Source organism: Sciurus carolinensis, chromosome 1 (assembly GCF_902686445.1).
Source record: "Sciurus carolinensis chromosome 1, mSciCar1.2, whole genome shotgun sequence".
Lineage (NCBI taxonomy): Eukaryota > Metazoa > Chordata > Mammalia > Rodentia > Sciuridae > Sciurus > Sciurus carolinensis.
The window spans coordinates 106,009,976-106,031,798 of NC_062213.1; the positions used below are offsets into that span (position 1 = coordinate 106,009,976).

The 21,823-nt window shown below is 43.7% G+C and overlaps 1 protein-coding gene across 1 annotated transcript in view; it reads left to right on the top strand.

Annotated features, from left to right (window-relative positions):
• The window catches only part of Casq2 (calsequestrin 2), a 61,220-nt gene extending 40,886 nt beyond the window's left edge, over positions 1-20,334 (top strand). Inside the window, exons 8-11 of the mRNA XM_047529663.1 lie at positions 5,117-5,171; positions 15,296-15,396; positions 17,325-17,399; positions 19,014-20,334. Coding sequence (XP_047385619.1) covers positions 5,117-5,171; positions 15,296-15,396; positions 17,325-17,399; positions 19,014-19,241 — 459 coding nt within the window. The 3' untranslated portion in view covers positions 19,242-20,334. The remainder of the gene's footprint in view (positions 1-5,116; positions 5,172-15,295; positions 15,397-17,324; positions 17,400-19,013) is intronic.
• The last annotated feature ends 1,489 nt before the right edge of the window (positions 20,335-21,823 follow it).

A 21,823-nucleotide genomic window follows, 5' to 3' on the forward strand; every position in this document is an offset into this window, starting at 1 on the left:
TTCATAATCCAAGGTGATGAATAAACAGGACCATGGAGTAACTTGATACATACTATTTTTGTTGGCATGTAACTCACTTGAATTTCTGTAAAGAACAAACATTTCATCAGACACTGAAGGGCAAATAATTGAGTCTAGAGGAGTGCATTATTTAAGAAAAATCCAGTACAGTAGAAACCTATTTTCCTAACATTTAAGCCTTTCAAAAAAATTAACCTTTAAAAGGTCTTGTTACTAAATTTAAAAATAATAACAATAAAAGGATATAACAATGCTTTAAATGTAATATGCCTTTTAAAAATTGACTTAACCTTTTACTCTGAAATAATTTCAGACTTATAAAAGCAGTGCAACCATTATTTCTTCACCCAAATTCCCCAAATGTTAACATTTTACTATCATGACTTCCTATTTCTCTCTCTCCACAAATATGTGTGTGTGTGTGTGTGTATGTATGTGTTTGTGAACTGTTTGAAAGTAAGTAGTAGAAATGATTCCCCTCTATCCATAAATACTTCAAGTATTTCTAAATTTAAGGATTTTCTCTGATAGTCCTAGAACAATGGTCAAAACAGGAAATCGTCACTGATTTAACTCTGCTATCTACTCTGTAGATGGTACTGATATTGACCAGTTGTTCCATTAATGTCCTTTATTGCAAGAGAAACACTTTTTTTTTTTTTTTCCCTGATCCAGGATCCAATGCAGGATCTCACATTTGCATTTGGTTGCTATGTTTCTTTAGTGGCCTTTAATCCTGAATAGGTTCATGGTTTTTCTATCATAACACAACCATTTTAAATTGAGAACAGTCATTCCTGTTCTGATCTACTGTGTCTTTATCTTTAGTTTTTCTGTTTCCCTTATCCCTAAAAGACAATTCTCAATTATCTAGGCAGGGGTATTTAGCTTAACCAAGTACAGAAAGGACACTAGAATGGTTTGCTCCTTCCTAACACCCCATTCTGGACCAGCCACTGACATCCATAGAAACCCTAACCAGATCCAGATAGCCCTCCCTCATCCAAGTTTCCAAATAGGGAGAAAGGCAGGGCAGCCCCCTCCAGGGTTATCTTTACATTCTTAAAAAGGAAAAGCAGAAAACAACGGTCAGAAATGCTTCTGAGAAACTACTCCCCTGTGCCCACCCAGAGGACACCGCTCCAGAGTGGCATGCACATGGGCCACTTAATCAGATATTGTGGAAAGTGACCATTAATGAACTTAAGAGTCTTTATCTTCAACAGTCACTTTCTCAGACGCTGAAAAATATTTAAATAAGATAGGAAAGTCAGCTAGTATAAAGTAACTATTTACCTTTTTCTTACCCCCACCCAATCATGCAGGTTTCTAAAGTAGACCATATACAACCTATCACATATTGCTAAAGAAATTGGTGCCTAGTAATATCTGCTGTGTGTAAATCCAAGAATATTTATTTATTTAATTTGTTTCTATTACTCGAAGAATTTCAAAGGTGAAGCAGGGCAATCCAAACTCAGTGCTGACCTGTCATTTTCCTTGGACACTCCACCCCCATCCTGGCAAATGGTCAGTCAGAGTCCTTGGCAAGTGTCCAGAGGGGATGAGAATCAGTGCTTTCTTCTAAAACAATCCTCCCTCTATTGCAACAGCAAGGCACTTCCAAAATGAGGCCAAAGACTCCTAGACAAGGCCCGAGGCCACTACATTGCACCTCAGTTAGGAAGCCTATTAGCCTAAACTACATTTTTCCCTCTGTGCCTCTTCATTCAACAGGAGAGCATTCAATAGAGATGAAGGAAATAAAATATTGACACTGGTAACAGCTTGTTGGTAGATAGGTGATAAGGCTAGTTTCTTCTTGGTATTTCTACAAGTTTCTAATTTTCTTTAGTGACAATATAAGATTTTTATAGTCACATTCTTTTTTTAGTCAATAGATATTAATAAGAACCTATAGAACTGGGGTTGTGGCTCAGTGGCAGAGCACTTGCCTGGCATGTGCGAGGCACTGGGTTCGATCCTCAGCACCACATAAAAATGAATAAATAAATTAAAGATATTGTGTCCATCTACAGCTAAAAACAAGAAAGAAAGAAAGAAAAGAAAGAAAGAGAGAGAGAGAGAAAGAAAGAAAGGAAGCAAGGAAGGAAGGAAGGAAGGAAGGAAGGAAGGAAGGAAGGAAGGAAAAAGAACCTATAATATTGTGCTAAAAGAGTTACTAAAGTGGATGTGCTGTCCTGTCCTTAGGGGCTCAGGGTTGAGGAGATGAAACAATTTCAAAACATAACAGCAACCACAGCTCACTGCTGTGACAGAGGGCCTCTGAAGTGCTGGGAGATCCAGAGGCAGGTACTCAGCAAAGTCTCAAATTTCCAGTTCTTTGGGGAATCTAGTGCATCGTCATTTTATCTATAGGTTCCTTTTCAGCCTCTTTCAACTTGAAAACCACTGATCCAAGTTTATAACATCTTCTGCAAACCCTGCAGAGGGGCAGTCAATTCAGAGCCTGTTCTGTGGTTGGTGTTAACAAAGAAAGAACATGGGCATTATGGTCTGTATGTTTGTATCTCCCCAAAATTCATATTTGAAATCCTAAAGTCCAACGTGATAATATTAGGAGGCGGGGCCTTTGGGAGGTGGTCGGGTAATGGTGGCCCTCATGATTGGGGTTATTGTCCTTCTGAAAAAAACCCCAAGAACCCCTTAGCCCTTTCTGTCTATGAGCCAGAGCGCAGCAAGATTCATACCCTGAATCTGCTGGTGTCTTCTTCTTGGACTTCCCAGTCCCAAGAACAGTGAGAAATAAAGTTCATTGATTCCTGTTGTTTACAAGCTTTCCAATTTGTTATTTTGTTATGGCAGTCAGAATGGACCAAGACAGTGGGCTTTTTTTTAAGACAGAACTGGCTTGAATCCCACTGTGCCAATTACTAACTCGGTGGCCTTGGGTAAGTCACCAATTCCTTAAGTATTAAGGAGGAATAGGATTTTTATTTGAGATTTAGAGATCATGTATTTACAAAGTACTTCAGTAAAAGTGGCAAATGGTAGATACTGTCAACATTTGAATCATCATTGTTATTTTAAAGCATCATAATTCTCCTAGAGAGCTTATCACCTAGTTGATGAGGAAAGATTTGTGCAATTAAAAAGAAAATTTCTAAGGCACAGTGATGTAAAGGCCAGATGGGTGTTCTAGGTAGCAAAGACTTCCAAGTTCAGAGAAAGCCAGTGATTTGCTAAGTCCTATGGAGAGCTCACTGTTTTCTGGTCTGTGCACAGTGGGTTCTCACCAAGTAACCCCGACTCATGGACTTGCATGGATTCTTATTCTGTGAGTTTATCACTGAAAATGCCTGGCCCCTAGTATGCATCTGCTTCTGTTCAATAGGGGTTCATGTGCTGAATCTGTGAGATGCAGGCAGAGAAGGGCTCTGTCCCTTGATTACAGCTCTCCAGCCAGGGACAGTGTCAGGCCTGGAGAGTGACAGGCGTATTACGAGCAGCCTCTTAGAAAACGAATATGGATTCTTAATTCTAAAACCAATTTCCAAACGCCTTCTAGAAGGGCACACAGAAATGAGGCCTGCTTCAGAGAGTTAACAGCACTCACTTCCAACTGATGGCAGGAGACAGAGACGCCGGGCAGCCTAATGAGAACTGACCAGGATATTCCATCTGGCAAGAATAGCAAATGTAAAACAGTGAGACCTCAGACTCCCCTTCTGGTTGCTGTCGGATTTGTGTAATAAACTGGCGCGCACACACATATCTATATCTGTAAAATTCAATTCCCCAAAGAATCTGACCAAGGCAGTGCCCACTGTCTTGTTTTTAATAATAATATTTTCTATTTAATCTCTCTTAGAATTTTTGGAGGTTTTGTCCATTTTAAACTCAAAGGGAAAAAATTAGCATTTAGATAGGATTGCACCAGCATTAAAATCAATTGAAATGGAAACGGAGGTCTGGGGAGGGTTGAGCTGCCTGGAGTTTTTTCTCCCATAAGATGCTTCTGGTATGACATTCAGGGTGCCCAGTGAATACCTCTCCCGTGTCATAATCAGTATTCACTTGGCTTTGTCCCCAGGTGCCTCAATCTCACACATATTCCTTTCCAAATCTCCTGGGCATCACGTTTCTTTTCACAGAGGCCCCTCCAAGCTCCCACTCTTCCTTCTCCAGCAACAGTCAATGCAAAGGAGCCACAAGGCAGAAGGCCCTTTGTGTCGAGGATGTGAAAACACAAAATATCCCTTGCTTGCCCGTTATTTGAAATACTCTCTCTAGTTTCTTTTCCTTGTCTTGGCCCCAACCATCACACTCACTGTTCCCAGTCACACACCCTCAATCTTCCAGAGATCCCAATTCCAGAGTCTTCTTGGGGCCTCCCACACTCACAGAAGTGCTCATACGGATTTGGCAAGCTTTGGTTTGAGAGTAGAAAGGACCCCAAGAAAACCACCTGGAAGTCACAGCCAGCAGGGTATCCCCTACTTAATTCATGGGCTGTTTCTTCAATCAGAGTCCTGACTTGTACACAATTCTTGTGTAAACAAAAGCAGCCACGTTCAAATAGACCTACGTGGAGTGTTCTCTGCTGCCCATTTGGGGATAGTTTCAGGATCTGTCAGCAGCATGCAGAAGTTCCCATAACTGGATACATTGCTGCTTATATCTCCTGGTGGCGAATTCTTGAAACAGAGGGGTAGCTGTCATTCCTGAGTTGCCTCTGCAGTGCCTGCTGCCCTGGGAGCTCCTGATAAGCCAGATTTATTCTTCCTCATTTTACTTTTCACTGATGCTATTCTGGACTGACCAAATGAAGGAGTGAGATCCATTTAGTGTAATGTCTTATTATGTGTAGCTGGTGTTTTGCTGTCTAGCAAACCCATTTATACAAATCCCTGATCAAAATTCAATGCATTTCTGCCAACTGCTCATCACGGTTCCCTTCCTTAATGTGTGCCCTGCTCTGTTCTTCTGTGCCTCAGTGTCTGTTCCCTTTCCACATTCTGCACTCTCCCTACGCACCCCCCCTTTACAGTCCAGCCTCTGTGTCCCTGTCCCTGGCTCACTCCTTTGTATTGTTCCACCTGAGAGTGTGACCTTGGTTTCTTTTCTCCATCAGGAGGATGATTTGAACGGGATCCACATTGTGGCCTTTGCAGAGAGGAGTGACCCAGGTAGGAAACCCCCCATCTGCTTAGCTCTTAGAAGGAACGGTCTCACCTTCCCCAGCCCTCACCTTCTCTTCCCTCACATCCTTTCTACAAGGCAACCGCAAGATATTGGGCACCCCCTGGTGGTCACCTGTTAGGTGTGAGTCTGTCTTCAGTTGTGCACACAGTTAAGGGAAAAGAAGGTATGCACAGATTAGAATTTTAGACATTCTGCTAGGCTGCCCAAACTGGAAGGAGCATTGAGTACTGGCGAGGGTACTAGAACATCCGAGCCTGACAGGACGTGTGTGTATGAACTTCTGTTCACTTTATATGTTTATTTACCAATTTCGTGATATAGCCTATATAAATCACCATCCTATGTTAACATAATCATACATGTATCCTTCAACAGAATGAAACATATTTCCCTAACCTATGAGAACTGAGCAAACCAAGCAGCTTATTTTAAAAGGTGCAAGATTGACTCTATAAATGGATGAGTAATTATTTTTATTGCAACTTACACAACTTTTCCCTGGTGAAGTGCAGAAAAATTGAATTTTGCAGGAGGCAAAATGCTGGTTCCCTATGGCAATGCTCTGTGAGATAAAGTGTTCCCAACAAGACAGTGGAAGTAGAGATTCTGTGTTCTTTGAGAAACCTGGAACCATCCAGAATGCAACCAGGGATGCAAGGAACTCCATCATGGATGGCTTAGCAGCCAGGCATTGGGTCATGAGGTGCCTAGGCAGGATTCCAAAACCTGACAGTGTCCAGACTGCAAAACATCAAAGATCCCTGAGCTGCCTGAGACAGAACCTTAGCCAAGCTGTGATGTACCATCAGGCTTAGGAGCACTGCTCCAGGAAATGTAGACTCGAAATGTATTTGTCAGGACCTCAGCTGCTCTCATAGGGAGACATCTAGAGCTGACTTTAACAGGTTCAGAGAAATTTATCTAGCTGTCCAAGAAAACACACTTAGTGGCACATCATGAAGGAGGGATAGATGTCTTTCAGTATTTATCTAATTCCTCACAGTACCTTGACACAGGGCAGGTACCCAATAAGTATTTTTGGGACAGATTGTCAGAATGACCTACAGATTGAAATTCCAATTTTTTAAAATTTAAAAAATCAAAATATAATCTACATAACATAAACATTACCCTTTTAAAGTGTGCAGTTCAGTGGGGTTCTGGATTTCACAAAGTTATGCAAACATCAGCACTATTTAATTCTAGGACATTTTCATCCTGCATGTTGTTTTCAAGGTGTAACCATTATACAGCATGTATCAGTATTTCATTCCTTTTTAGGACCAAATAATATTCCATTGCATTGAAACCAAATTTATGCTCCAAATTACCTGAGAGCTTTCTTTATCTCTTCTATTAATTTTTTTGAATATCCATTAATGTGCCAAATTTCCCATTATAAATTTGTAGAGTTGGAAAACATCTTCAAAGAGATATTGACCTTCTCCATAAATGAGTAAGTAAGTAAATAAAAACCAGAATAGTTTCAGCTTTTTTTCACAGTTTCTGACCATCCCTCTGTCCCTGGGGGAGAAAATACCAAAGGAAGCCAATTGCCTAAGGTTTACAAGCAATAATCAAACAGAATCGGATCCCTGGTGTTGTGTGAACTGAGATGAAGTTGCTACTGGCAGCTGCCTGCTGGCATGACTCCAGGGAACTTCCTTCCCCGCCCCACTGCCCCCTTTCAGGATTGTGGGGAGGCCTGTCTGGCTCTCTGCAACAATGGAACAAAGAGCCTTCCCTGAAGTTGCAAAAACCTGTTTGACGGAGATTGCTGCTGTAATGAATCAAGCTCCTGAAACTTCTTCTACCTCCTCCCTATACAAATATCCCTGGGCCTGAAAGCTCTGTCTTTCTCCCAAGGAGGCCAAGCTGGGGCTTGTTTCTGAGAAGCTGAAGCACTGCACTGAGGTGAGGGGGAGGAGCTCTGGAAGCATCATCCTTCAGCAAAGGGAGGACCTGGCCAATCGGCCGGAAAATGAAGGGCTTTTCCATCCTAGTCCCTGACTTTGACTTTGTGGTTAGTCAGTGATTTACCTGCGGGGCATCAATGTGTAACCTGGGCCCAGAGGCCTGACTGCAGGACTGAGAATTTCAATTCTGCTCAGGACAGTTCCTTGGATAATTTTGCTCTTGCTAACAAGTTGCACAGGACCTATTACCTAACCAGACTGCTACCTGTCTGCCAAAGGAGGAAGTTTATACATCTAGGAAAGCGGCATGGTTCTTCTTAAAGAGCTAACAGTATTGAGGAACTGAACTGGGAGTTTTATGTAGACGATCTCATTTAGTCCTAAAGCCACTCTGTGACATGTGCATGGTGAATTAATTATTATTCCAGTGACATGAGGAAAGGAAGTCTTAAATAATTTGCCTCCAGCATTCACAGCACCTAAACCAAAATTCACTTTCTAGTAGGCTTTCTAGAGCATCAGGATTATGTACCATGATTATGATGAAGGTGGTGATAATGGTCATTTACTGTGGGCTTATATGACATAATCCCATGAGGGGGGGTCTTTTTTATTCCCATTTTTCAACTGAGGAAGCTGAGACTGAGAGATGTTTACTGGGAAGCAGTGGAATTCAGCTGAGAGCTGTTTGGCTCCCCAGTCCACACTCTAACGGGGAGACCTGCTGCAGACATTTATATGCCACTTTGAGTTCCTACCATTCAGTGCACCTTCCTCCCTCTCCACTGTCTTTCACCACCCCCTCCATCTCCAACGTTTGAAGGACAAGAAAGTGGAAACCCAATAAGTTTGGTAGCATGATCAAGATCACAGGGTTATGGGATCGCAGAAATGTGCGCTTAGATTTCCTGCGTGCTCCTTCTGGGAAAAGTCCACCCTATCACACCACCTCTCTGACAGTGCCCCTGCCAACTGGCAGGCCTCAGGCTCAGAGCATGCGCAGTGCTGCTGCAATGTAGGGCGAAAGGGCAAGGGCTGCGCAAGCAGGAGGAGGGTGGGGAAGTGAGAGGAGGGCAGAGCCATCTGGGAGCTTGAGCGCCCAGTTAATGAAGACAAATCCCACTTTCTCCGCTGCTCGTTGATGTTCCCAGAATTGGAATCTGAGATTACAAAGCAGCATCAACAATAGTATCTATCCCAGTGTTCTGGGCCCCCAGGGACTCTTGTTGCAATTCTGACCTTTACAAGGCTATGGTTGCCCACTGCAGAAAGCTGAGGGCGGGCAGGCCTCCCTGGGAGAAGGCTGTGCCTGCTCTCCTGACCCTGGAGCCGAACCACCAGGTTTCTCCACTCCCATAAGCTCCTTTCGGGGTACCTGAGGGCAGACCTGGCTGGGAAGGACATTCTGTTGTCTTGCTGGTGGCCCACAGCAGCCCAAGAACCTTCACCCAAACCTTCTCTCCCACAGCAACACTCAAGTGTCGGCCCAGAGCTGCTTGTTTGACAGGTTTGAAGATGAACGACTTTTTTCCCTGCTGCCCCCAGATGTGTCGGCATCAGGCTGACATCTTCTTTATAACACTTGATGAAAGGTTTGCAAAGCAGTGTTTCTACATGAGCGCGTGCTGGATGGATATTCTCCAAGGGCACCAGGAATATTAGCACTAACAAGCTGGAAAGGCAAGGACAGGCTGCTGTCTGTGAGGAGTGGAACAGAATTAGTGACAGGCCCTGGAAGGAAGTCTCCAAGCACTCTTGCACCTGAGCTTCCACTGCCTCAGGTTCTTGTAAAAATGATTTTGAGACCCGTTGTCTCAAATGGGAACACTAAATGCTTCTTTGAGTTTTTAAATTTAAAGACAGTTTACCAAGTCCAATATTCAATTCCTAACAAGGTTAGGTGCTGAATGTTATTCCAAACATCAATGCGTGTAATCTCCACAACAATAGTGTAGATAGGGGCTGTCATGTCATCTTCCCAGTGTACAGATGAGGAAGCACAGGTACAGGGGGTTAAAGAGCATCCCCAGCTCATGGGTCAAATAAGTGGTAAAACTGGAATTCAAACCTAGCAGTCCAGCCCCAAGTCTGGGCTCTGTAACTACCACCTTATGCTTCTCTCCATTATGAAAATGGACCTGTCTCCCCAGTTCTTGGATTTGAGGGCCAGGAGAAGACAGCACAGAAAGAAGGCTAGGTAAGGAGCAGCAGGTTCCTGTATCTCAGGCATTTTGTATCATCTCAAAATCCTAGGGCCCTTACAATGTCCCTGTTCTAAGTGGATGTCTTGCTCTGACATGTGGCTTCTTGGTGACTGTATCTAGTCAGGGAGAGCTGCCAGGCTTGTCTTTCCTTCTGAGCCTCCCTACAGGGCCCGGGCTCACAGAATTCTGCTGTCGGAGAATTCCGTACTTGCTAAGTGGGTTTTGCTTAAGGACCCCCTGGGCCTTTCTGAGGGAGGACCTGAGAGCAGTCACCTGCCTCACACACCTTTGTGTCCCAGCACCTGGCCCTGGGCCTGAAACATTATAGGGACTCAAAATATACTTACCTAAGGCAAAAAACCAAAGGCTTCCATCAGTGGAAAGTGAAAGTAGTGAGAAAAAACATAAAGTGAGTAAAAGATTGATGTGGGTGTAGGAGAGAAAGGAAGAAGGCCCCAGGGCATGTGGCCCACTGTCCTCACATGATGACAATAGCATCTCCTAACTATCAACCAGCCTGCGAGGTAACAAGGAAGCTATTTGCTCCAATTTCAGAGGGGAAAATGGAGGGCACAGAAGGCTTTAGGGAACCATGTGAGGTCTCCAAACTTTGGACATGGTGTCCTCTCCAAACATAATCTCTAAGCTGTGGGATGGGTCGACCCCTGGCCTACTTATTTGTGTACCTGCCACATGGCTGTCCCAAGCCTCAGCCTCTCTCCCCAGGCAAAGATCCTAAAGTTCACAACACTCCATGGTATGGAGTCAGGGAGGGCTTCTTTCAGTGCCTAGTGGACTGAGCACAGCCAGTTCCCCAGGATTAGGTTACAGGACAGAGGTAAGGGCAGGGGGGCAGCACAGCGGGCCTGTCTGCTTCTGGGCCATGGCTTGGACTGAGACACATGTGCCTCTGCCAAGTGGGGCCTTGGCTCCCATCATGGCTGCTCCCGGCCTGGAGCTAGTCCCCCAGGGCTTGGTGCAGGCTCATTCCCACCAGACTCTGCCAGGGAAGCAGGAAAGGATAATCACTGGTTTCTCTTCCCACAAAACTGTGATTCCCAGAGGCCACTTGCTTGCCGTGGGAAACCTCCTGGCTCAGTGTGCATCCCTTAGACCTGGGTCCTGGACTCTGGGGACTAGAGCCCAAGTGGCTGGAAAGGAAGTGGAGTTCTCACAGCACTCCTCTTTATTTTGGTTCATCTCTGAGATTCTAGTCCTACTCAATGTCATTGATTAAACCACCCATCTCACTGCAGCTGTGGGCAGGACAAGGCTCAGGAGTGTGATCAGAGGTAGGGAGGGACTCTATTTCAACTGCTCCACGGGGAAGGCAGGAGCAGCCCGCCAGCACCAAGGCTACAACACAGGCTGGTCCCTCTGTGACCCAGCTCCTGCCTCCCTGATGTTGAAGCTTTACTCAGGGTTTGAGGTTCTCAGGCACACAGGAAGGAAGGAAGATGGCAGCAATATTGGGAAGAGGGCTGAGACCTTAGAGGGAAGATGGATGATGGAATCAGCGCCAGACATACAGACTAAAGACCTGAGTTAAACTCCTGGCTCTGCCACACATGATATGAGCAAGTCACTTCCTCTCCCTGTATCTTGCTTCCTTCCTCTGAGAAATGGAGATAAGACCATCAAGACCAGACGTGAAGAATAAATGCAAAAGTACTTTGTGCCCAGTAAGTGCTCAATAAGTGCTTAAGAAATAAAGGTCAGGGCAGCATGATTACAGACTTTCAGCATGTAAAGAAAAAAGTACTGTGTCCCTAAAGGAAGAAATCCGGAAATGAACTTCTTGTGAAGAAGGAGATTTCACAAGGAGTTGAATGCAAGGAAAACATTCTTGACTGTTAAGGATTATCAACCTCATATTTGGCCTGAAGGAGGGTCAAAGGATTTTAGCCCTGCAGATATTCAAAAGAAAAGACAGGGGGCTGTTCACCTGCTTGGTTCTCAGGATGTTCAGGAATCTTCTGTGGCTCTGGGAATTGGTGCTTCTCCTAGCCTCAGGGAATAGTCCTCTAACTGACAAGTCTAAGGAGCCTTCAGCCTGCAAGTCTCTGAATAGCCCTTCCCGCCTTTTTCTTTACATGCAGTTTTGAATTATGGGCTATTCCTTTTGAAAGCTAGATGGTCACAATCTAAAAAGACCTCGAAGCCAGGTCCATCGCTGATAAAGGAAATATTTATTCACTTCAAACTTACTGGTTCACTCACGGGATTCCAGCTGTGCTCTAGTCCTGTGCTTAATGCCTAATCACAAAAGTGAACTAGGTTTCCTGCCCCGGCCTTCCTGGCCAGAGGGGGGATCCACAGTGGCTGTTTTCCTTGTCCAGGGCATCTGCCAGTTTTACCAAGAAATTTAAGCTCTCCAGCGCAGAAAATGGAACTTACAACTTATGATTTTAGCACCTGAATACATATGACACCAGGTTAACTGCCCTGATTTAGGCTTCCCAGTCTGATGAGAAGCCATTCAAATAGCTCTGCTCAAGGCTGGGGACTGAAGAGGGGGCAGCCATGGAGGCTTACATGCCTCAAATCAGGAATATCCAAGTGAGCTAATAATGCCTCACAAACAAAGCAGTTAAACTGGTTCTAACCAGTTATGGAGGCAAGGTTCTCACAGCTGTCCCAAAACTCACTCACAGAATTAGCAATAGGAGCCAGAAAGAACCAGCCCTGGACATACTGTCTTGTGGGTTATTTTTCTGTGAGCATGTATCTTCTCTGTCACTTGGATCCAAGACTATTCCTAACCTTCTCCTGGCACCTAGGTCACTGCTCTTAATACATGTGTGTTGAATACACTGATGAATGGCTGGGCTGAGAGGGCTCGCTGGCTTCCTCTCACTCAGACAGAAGAATGTCAGATCACTGAGGAAAAATAACGGTTGAACCTTACTGGGTGCCAGGCACTGTCTTAAATGCCTCAGAGATGCCCATTTAATGTACTACCACCCCATGAAGTAGGTAGTATCATCATTGCCCCCATTTTACACACAAGTTAACAAGACATTAAGTAACTTGGTCTGAGTCACACGCTGATCTAGACAAGGTCATTTGGCCCCAGAACCCCTGTGTTTCCGTGTTGTGCTGGCTACCTCTCTGAAGAAGGGGCAGTTGTGTTATTGAAAGTATCCAGGGCCATCGATGGCAGCCCATTACAGAATCCCTCACCCCTCAAGTCAAAGGACTGCCCTTGATCTCAATGAAACTTCTCTGGCTTTAATGCCAATCTTGTTTATTTTTTCTTTGAATAGGTTTTGAGCTTCCCTTGCCCTTTCATAGACATGAAGAATATTCCCTTCACAAACATCTTTCATATTCTTAAAAACAGGCATTAAATCCCCACTTTTGAATTCTTTTATTTATGTCAAAATTCTAATCCATTTTATTTTTGCTTCTAGAACTCAATTTTTATTCTTCCATTGTTTTTTTCTCTGAACCTGCTATAAAATGTAGACTAGAAATGTGCTGTTGGTTCTTACATGGAACATTCCTTTTTATAAACCCTAACATTATGTGAATTTTTTCCATCACAAAACTACAGTGCTCTGTTGTACATTCAGCCTGTAGTTCTGACTGCAGACAGTGCCCTCTGCACCTCTAGGCATGATTCCCTGAGAACTTGAGCTCCTCTCTGTAGGCTTAGTTCTCTACTTTTCTTTTACATAAATCAGTCTCAAGTTGTACTTCAGGTTTACTCTTGATTTGAGTTTGGATCTGTGTTGTTGAATTTTATCCTCTTTGTGAATTTTAGATTTATCAAGGCCACTTTAACTTTAGAATCTCATCTTCCAGAGAATAGGCAATGTCACCACAATTATTGTTCCTTTTCTTCTCTGCTGCTGAAAGCAGTAACCGTAGTGTTTTGGGGGAATTCCTCCTAGTGGTCTGTGCATTATGATTCATAAATCCTCAGATGCTCTGTGCATTTCCCTATTTCCCTCTCCTGTGACAAGGGCACATGCCTGGAGGAGAGCCACAGTCTCCACATAGAGCAGCTGATGACATTCTGGAGGGACTTGACCTTCTCGGCCACACCTACAGGAAGCAGGAACAGAACCCTTATCCTTGATAGGTTTATGAACTCTAAAGCACAGGCCCTATCAATTTCAGGTGGCTGCCATGTAATCTCATTTGCAATATAAGGATGAGCAGAGATTGACAAACCACTTAGGCCAATACTGTCATATCTGCAGGAAGAGGCTGCAGGCCTTAAAGACCCTCTTTTCCATTAGTTGTCACTTTGATTTCCAGGTAATAATGCCTAAGGGCACCAGTGGGAATCTTCAGTACCAGTTAGTAACATTTAAAGAGACTTCACCCACCCAAAGCAGAGATGCTAATAGTTTGCATTTTATCTGGAATATATCAGAGAAGAATAATTGTAAGCAACACCTTGACCAAGAGGCTGAAATGGTCAAACAAAAGCCAGTTCCTAGAGAGGGAGGTTTGTTAAACTGAGGCCATGGGACAAGGGTCAGTTATGGGGAGGGAGAAAGAAATGCTTTTCAAAGAAAGGGCAGTTGCTGCATTGAATTCCCAAGCAGTTGGTGAGCTGTTTCTATACAAGGTGTAAATTTCAGGTCACAAATTCAGCTATGCAAGAAAATAACTTTATTGTTTAGAATTAAACCTAAATGTCTACTTTGAGTTGTGTACCACTGAACGGTGGGAACTAGCCTGACAATTAATGGTCCCCCAACCCCACCCAACCATCCTAAGGACCAGACTCTTGCTGGTACCCAGTCATAGCTGGTGTAGTCATCATCATCTGTCCACATGGGCATCTTCAGAGAATTCTGTCATGCTGTCTGCTCTCTGGTCCTTGTTCCAAGCAGGTCACCACTGGCCCTTTTCCCTCCCACCTATAGTAAATGATCATATCTGTCTCCATTCTTGACTCTAGCCATGTTCCTCAGAAGCACAAACAGTTCCATCAAGCCTCCCGATTTCTTTTGCTCTAATGCTAAGGGCTTCTCTCAAGTATTCTGGGGACTTTCATTTGCCTAAGTTTCATTATGAAGCAAAGTGTGAGTCCTCTCTACTTTGGGATTCCCTGACCTTGTGGAGATTCTATAGGTGGATACATATGCACACACAGCTTGTGTTTATTCCTGCATACTCACAGACACACACACACACACACACACACACACACACACACACACACAGAATTTATTCTCAGGAACCCGCCAGAATCTATACTCTTGTCTGTGCTAGCTAGGGATAGAAGAGTGGCACTGAAGGTTTATAGTACACCATCTCTTACCAAAAGTTCTTCCAGAATTTTTGCTTATAGCAAAAATTGTATGTACCGACTCTTCAAGGTTTAAGCTTTGAAAAGAAAGTTTGTTTCTTGAAGGTTAGAAGGCTTGTCTCTGCTTTTCCTATGAATCATCCCTCCCTGAGGGTGGTGAATACTGCTGACTGAATAGAGGGAGCACAGAGTATAAACAGAACTGGTGAAGGAGGGAGTGGGAAGCCCCATTTGACTGTGGATCAGGAGCACACTTAGTTTGAAGATTTTAGGAATTCCAGGTTGTAAAGAACCAAAGGCAGACTTAAATGTTCATAGAGCAGATGTGGGGAACTCTGATGGATAGCACACGCTTCAAGAGATGGCACAGAAGGCCACTGGGAACAGGAAGTGGTCATCTGCTTGGGAACTGAACTTTTTCACTAAGGCCATTCAAGTGAACAAATGGGGCTTGGCTTTAGGTTAGAAACTGGTCAGTTTCATGTGAGCTTTTAATTTCTTTATTCAAAAATTTATTGTTAAAAAAAAAACAAAAAACTTTTATTGTTTCCTTCATATAAGCTGCTTTGTGGCTGGAACCCTTATATGACTCATTTTATAGACTAATCCTATAATTGAGAGTACACACCAAATGGCCTAAGACACCTTCATGGAAAGCTGAGCTCCCCGCTCTCCACATATATGTAGGGGTTACTCAACCTTCTTGAATCCTACTTCAGATGGCTATGAGTTCCTGGAGATCCTGAAACAGGTTGCCCGGGACAACACTGACAACCCTGACCTGAGCATCGTGTGGATCGACCCAGATGACTTTCCTCTGGTGAGTGGCTCAGGCCAGGGCCCCATTTCTGGTCATGTTTGTGTGCAGTATGAGGCCCTCAAGCATGAAGGAAGAGATGAAACAGGTAAGGGCACTCAAAGAAACCCAGTGGCCATCCCTTGTGGGGTAGAAATCCTGGCTCATGGGAGAGTATTGACCTTGGGGCCTGGTGCAGTCACGGAAATGGCCAGACTTAATACTGTTCCCATTCCCTAAGACAGGAGTTGGAGACTCTCAGAGAGACCCGCCCAAGTGAGCTGGGTGGATTCCTTCTGTCATTCTCTATAGCTACTCCTCATCCCACCACTACCCCTCCCTGTAACTCCTTTCATTTTCTGAGTGGGGACCATCATTTTGAAGCAACTAGAATTACTAAGTGATAAAATCCAGAGATGAACATTTTTCACAGAGTTAAGAACTTGGTGGAGAGACCTCTTTGAGGGCAGAGACCATGCCTACCTCATCCACTGTGTTCCCCAGGAGCTCAGGAGTATCTAGTGTGTATTGAAGGTGCAAGAACCTTGGAGTCCAAACTCTAACCAGTGTCAATGATCAATGGCCAGGAAACTTTCATTATGCTTAGCTTTAAAAAGAATAAAGAGAATTTGCGTGCTACATGAATTCGGTAGAAATAATTATAAACATAGGTAATGCCCTCTACTGTGTATCTGCAACTACAGTGAGTTGTTTTATCACATCTCATCCCCTCAACAACATGATAGTACCCTGGGATGCAGGTACTATCATGATCTCTATCAGACAGATGAAAAGAATAACAGCTGGAGAGATATTCCAACCTACGTCTACAGTGATCATTTCTGGTAGAGCTAACTGTTGGTAATGAGTATAAGTTTAGTTATCAGTCAGTTATAAATGAAAACTTTACCTCTAAAGTTTTAACTAATATCTAATTAGTATTAGTTGTATAGGTTATAACTGATGATTAAATACATAAAATCATGAGTACTATGATTAAATACAGAAAATGAAGGGATTTTAATGATCTCAAAGATCCTGATACCCAATCCTGTGTAGAGAATGGGTGAATGAAAGGCAGAGACTTCTATGACATTTGAAGCCAATTCTGAAGTCATAATTCTGAGTAATTCTGGAAAGTCCTGGCCATATAAGACTGAACAGAGCACAGCTTCATTTATTTTGCTTCTGCCTGGTTGTATTTCTTGTTTATCTTACTATTTTGTAAGGTAAGCTTGTAGATAATCTGCAATGCTATTGGTCACTTCTGTGTGTTAGTCTTGGTTTTTGCAAAGGGGTAATCTTCACACTATTGTGAGTTCCAGATTCCTGAATATCCCAGGGCCACCAGTCTCTATATTTCCCTGGGACACTTTCGACCAGTGAGCATCTCCATTTTCTAAGCCCCATGGCCTCTGGCTCCTTCAGTCCTGCCCCAGTCAGACACTTGTCAATGTGGAGCCCAAGCCTGGCTGAATGAAGAATCTTTCCTCTATTTATTTGTTTTATGCCAACTCATGGTAGATCACTGCTTTCCCAGCCATTTCCTATAGCAGAATGGCACAAGATAGGGGATTTTTCAAATGAGATGGTGAAAGAGAGATGGAGGGAAATGGCTCTTTCATCACCCTTGAACTATAAAAGAGCCACAAGTAATTTGGGAATCAATGTTGGACCATCTCTGTAATTTTCTTCCTTACAGCTGTAGAAGCTTTTATATTATATGTTTTCATAGTTCATGCTATGGCATCTTTTATTAAATGCTTATTTAAAGTGCCTGAGGGCTGGGGCCAAGTCTTCAATTTCCTAAGTGCCCACAGCTGTGTGGAAGACCTTTAACCAATGGTGACCCAGTTACTATGGTAGAATGGCAGGTGAGTCCAGCCACAAAAAGTGGCTTTAACAGGGATTGCCCTCTGCCTGCTGTGTAATCTGATTTTTTGCTGTTACAGCTTGTTGCTTACTGGGAGAAAACTTTCAAGATTGATCTGTTCAAGCCACAGATTGGGGTGGTGAATGTGACAGACGTGAGTATACCCTGTGAAGGTTTGCTCAGGCGCCCTTAGCCTGCATGGTTTGCTGCTCTGTGGCCCAGACTGTGAGATCATCAGCTCCTTCAGAGATGGGCAGAACCCTTGGCCCAGCCTGAGCTCAGGAAACTTGCTGGTGTGGCCCAAGCCTGGTCTCTGAACCAGTCCTAAGCTATTGTTCCTCCTTGGGTACGTTCTCTTGCTTGGGACCAGCTTGATCCAACTCATCAATCTATAACCCTCCACCCAAAAAATTCTTTTGTATCCCCCTCCCAAAGCCAAACAACAAGGTCTCTTCACATAAGGAAACCCACACCTGGAGCTGTTATTGCACACTCAGCAAAGGGGCAACTGTGGTCTAGAAGCTCATGCAGGCAACACCCTGCAGTTGGGAGACCAGGTCATGAAGAGAAGGAAGAAAACCATGCACAGCTAAGGTGGTCCCCTCACAATTCAGGTGCTGGTGAGCTGAGGGTGGGAAGAACCAGTGAGCTGAACGGGCAGAGTGTGAAGGAATTTCAGACGTCAGTCCAGATTTTGATGCAATTCCACCATAACAAACAAGTGAGGACAGACACAACCAGGCAAACGGTGGGCAGAAAGGATGATCACAGATCACACATTGGAGCCAAAGTTAATTGAGGTTGATAATCTTGTGAACAGGGATCATTAGCAATGTCCTTTTGCCTTATTGGTAAGTGTTCATTCACTTTGTAAACTACTTTTAAAATTAATAAAAATAATAATAAATAATTTTTAAAATATGCTTTCTGGGCTTGGTGGTGCATATCTGTAATCCCAGAGACTTGGGAGGCTGAGGCAGAAGGATTGCAAGTTGGATACTAGCTTCAGCAACTTAGTGAGACCCTTTCTCAAAATAAAAAAATAAAAAGAGATGGGGATGTAGCTCAGTGGTAAAAACACTCCTGGGTTCAATCCCCAATACCAAAATGTAAACAAATAAGTAAAAATATGCTCAAGTTAAAACAACGTCAAATAAAATCATAGGCTATAAATGAAAAGGAAAAGGCTTTTTTTTTTCCTCACTGCCCTAACTTTACCCCTAGTCCCATTCCTTGACAAATCATTGGTGCTTGTTGCATTGATTTTTTTGTTTGTTTTGTTTTGTTTGTTTTTTGTTTTATTTTGTTTTGTTTTTGCAGTACTAGGGATTGAAGCCAGGGGTGCTTTACCACTGAGTCCTTTTTATTTTTTATTTTAAAACAGGATCTTGCTAAGTTGCTTAGGGCTGTGCTAAGTTGCTGAGGTTGACTTTGAACTTGCCATCTTCTGCCTCAGTCCCCACCTCCACCCTGCCAGGAACTGGGAATACAAGCACACATTCCCATGCCTGCTGGTTGTTGCATGAGTATCCTACCAGAGATTTCACATACATGGATAGCCATTGGACAGTGGGATGCACATTTTGTTTTACGTTATACAAACAGGACACTACACATACCATTCTGCAACTTGGCCTTTAACAATGTGTACACATTCCTGATAGGTGTAAGAGACCTGGCGGGTGACTCCACACAGCTACTTAGAACCCTCTAGTCTGACCCTGCCTTCATGCCTCTGCTCACTGGTTCATTGTGTCCCTTGCTGCAGGCTGACAGTGTCTGGATGGAGATTCCAGATGACGATGACCTGCCCACAGCGGAGGAGCTGGAAGACTGGATTGAGGATGTGCTTTCTGGAAAGATCAACACTGAAGACGATGACAATGAAGACGAAGATGATGACGATGATAACAACAATGATGAGGATGACGATGAGGATGAAGATGAGGATTCTGATGAAGAGGAGAATGATGACAGTGATGATGATGATGAATAACTCCGACTCCAAATGGTTCTGATGAAGACAAGATCCCGGCCACCTCCCACCATACAGATGGCCGGCGTGGCAGCCAGCAGCCCTGCCTCACACCCAGCCAGCTCCGTTCCTTTTTCCAACATTGTCTCCCACCCCCTTCTCATCAGGAGCAGTACAGTTCAGCAGATGCCTTTTCAAATCCAGCAGTCCCACTCAGCAGGGACAGGAGAGGCATGTTCCCGTGTTGACTTGTCCTGACTGTCACAGAACAGTTCTTGTTCTTTGCTAGACCATCCAGGGTCCTAGCTGTGCCTGAATCTGACAGTCTGGGGAGAACCATCTCCTAAGACCTCTACTCAATTTCACTTGTCACCTTTGACTATGCCAGTAACAGAGCTGACAGTTTGCTAATTCACAAGCATGGAGTAACCTTGTCATCAGAGCCCAGGGAGGACACACTATTTATCAATTCAGCCCCCAGACCTAGAACATCAGTGGACTTTGACCTGAGCCCTTGGATGGCTATTGAGAGACCTTGGAACTTCTGTTAAGGTGTCACTGTCATTTCTAGGGTATTAGGAGGCTGGGATGGGAGGTTGATTTGCTCTCTGAATTTCCTACCAGGTGACAAGTCCCTCATATTCACCAGTAGTGGGGGAGAGGGGAAGAGACTGAAGGCTTAGATGTTTTTTTTATTTTTATATTGGGGAGGGCTCATGTCTCTGCATGGATCAGCTGGCCCCTTAGCCTGAGCTGGAATATGCCTTCTCTGTGCTGCTAGTAAGCCTTCCCACGTAAAGGTTGCTTTATCCAGTGGTCAATTAACTCTCCATTTATCAGCGCTCCCACGGTTGACCAGGGCAACAATAATTGGAGTTCATAAGGATGCCCTGAGGCCATAGAGGGAGAAAAACCCAAAGTGCCTTCTGAATTGCCTAAAAGTTACATTGTGCTTGATAATTTTAGTATTAAGTGTGCAGTAAACTTCTCATTTATTTTCTCAATCTGTTAACAAATATTTGCAATCTGTGCAAATTTTTTGAAATTAGGGACATCCTTTTGTGGAATAGTCGCTAACTAACTCTGCATTAAATTCAGATTTTGAAAATGCTGAGACTATTTTGAAAATCCTACCTTGGTTGTTCTGATCCTGTTCATTCTCATTCAGGTCCAGTCCTACCTTTCTATCCCTTCTCGGCTTTCTTCTGGTCCCTCTCCCTTGGCCTGCCCTTCAAATGTTGGTGTTTTTCACGGTCTCTCAACTCTGTCCACTCTTCCAAGGCAGTATCCTCCTTGCACATCAACTACCACCTGTGTACTAATACTGTCAAACATAGCTCTCTAACCTTGACTCCTTTCTTGCCCTAGTTTTAGATCCACTTAGTCAACTGTCTCTGATCACCTTGGTTTGAATGCCCTTCACCCACTTCAAACTCAACACAACACAACCTGTAGTTATTACTGTCCATCTGAAACGACTTCTCCTCCTCCTCCTGGAGTCCCAGCTTGGCCATCTCTACCATTGTCTGTGTGCCCTGTTCCCCTTTGCTTCCATGGCATTTTGTGTATACGCTCCATCGTGGCCTTTATCATTTAAATTATAACCTATACTTGCGCATCTGTCCCTTCACTAAATTGCAGGCTCCCTAGAAGTAAGAAATTTATTTATCTTCAAATCTCTAGTATTTAAAACTTTGCTTATCACCAAAAAGTGGCTCATTTATTGAGTTAATACATGAATAATTGATTAACCAGAATAGCTATAATTCCCCAGCACTACTGAATAATGGCACTTATAGGGTGTATTAGGCAGCTTGGGCTGCTATAACAGAATACCACAGACTGGGTGGCTAAAGCAAGAGAAAATTTTCTCACAGTTCTAGATATCAGAAGTCCAAGATGAAGTTGCCAGCAGGGTTGGTTCCTGGGGAGGACTCTCTTCCTGGCATCTCACTATATCCTTGCAAGGCCTTTCCTCCACATAGAGACAGAGATAGAGATAGGGCACACAAGCAAGTTCTGATGTCTCTTCCTCTACTTATGAGGATAACTGTCCTATCAGATTGGTCCCCACCCCTGTGACTTAATTTACCTTTGATTCCCTCCTTAAAGCCCCCATATAGTCAAATTGAGAGTTACGGATTCAACATAAATTTGGGGAACACACAATTGGGTCCATAACACCAGATCTTGCTATTTATTCTCTTTTCATGAAAGGAGGGAGATGCTCTTCAGGCTGCACTGTGTTGCTATCCACCCAGGCTCACTCATACCTTCAATAAGCTCTTGGAAAAGGAATAAAGAGTTTCCAATGCTAATCTTTCATGCAGCCAAGGAGTGTGGTCCATTGCAAAAGTGGTCTCTATTTCTCAGCTAGAGAAAATTTCCTTGTTCTCAGAGGCCTGAAAATATGCATTAAGTTAAAATCTTGATATGGTACTCCCACGTTAGACTCCCACGTTAGACTAAATGGCATTACTCTAATGCCATTAGAGTTAATACCAGTCCTGTCTGTAAGTCCTAATGCCATTTAGTCTAAACTTTTTAGGCTACATTCATGAAATATTTATGTACCCAGAGTACTTTAAGTACTTCACATGTGT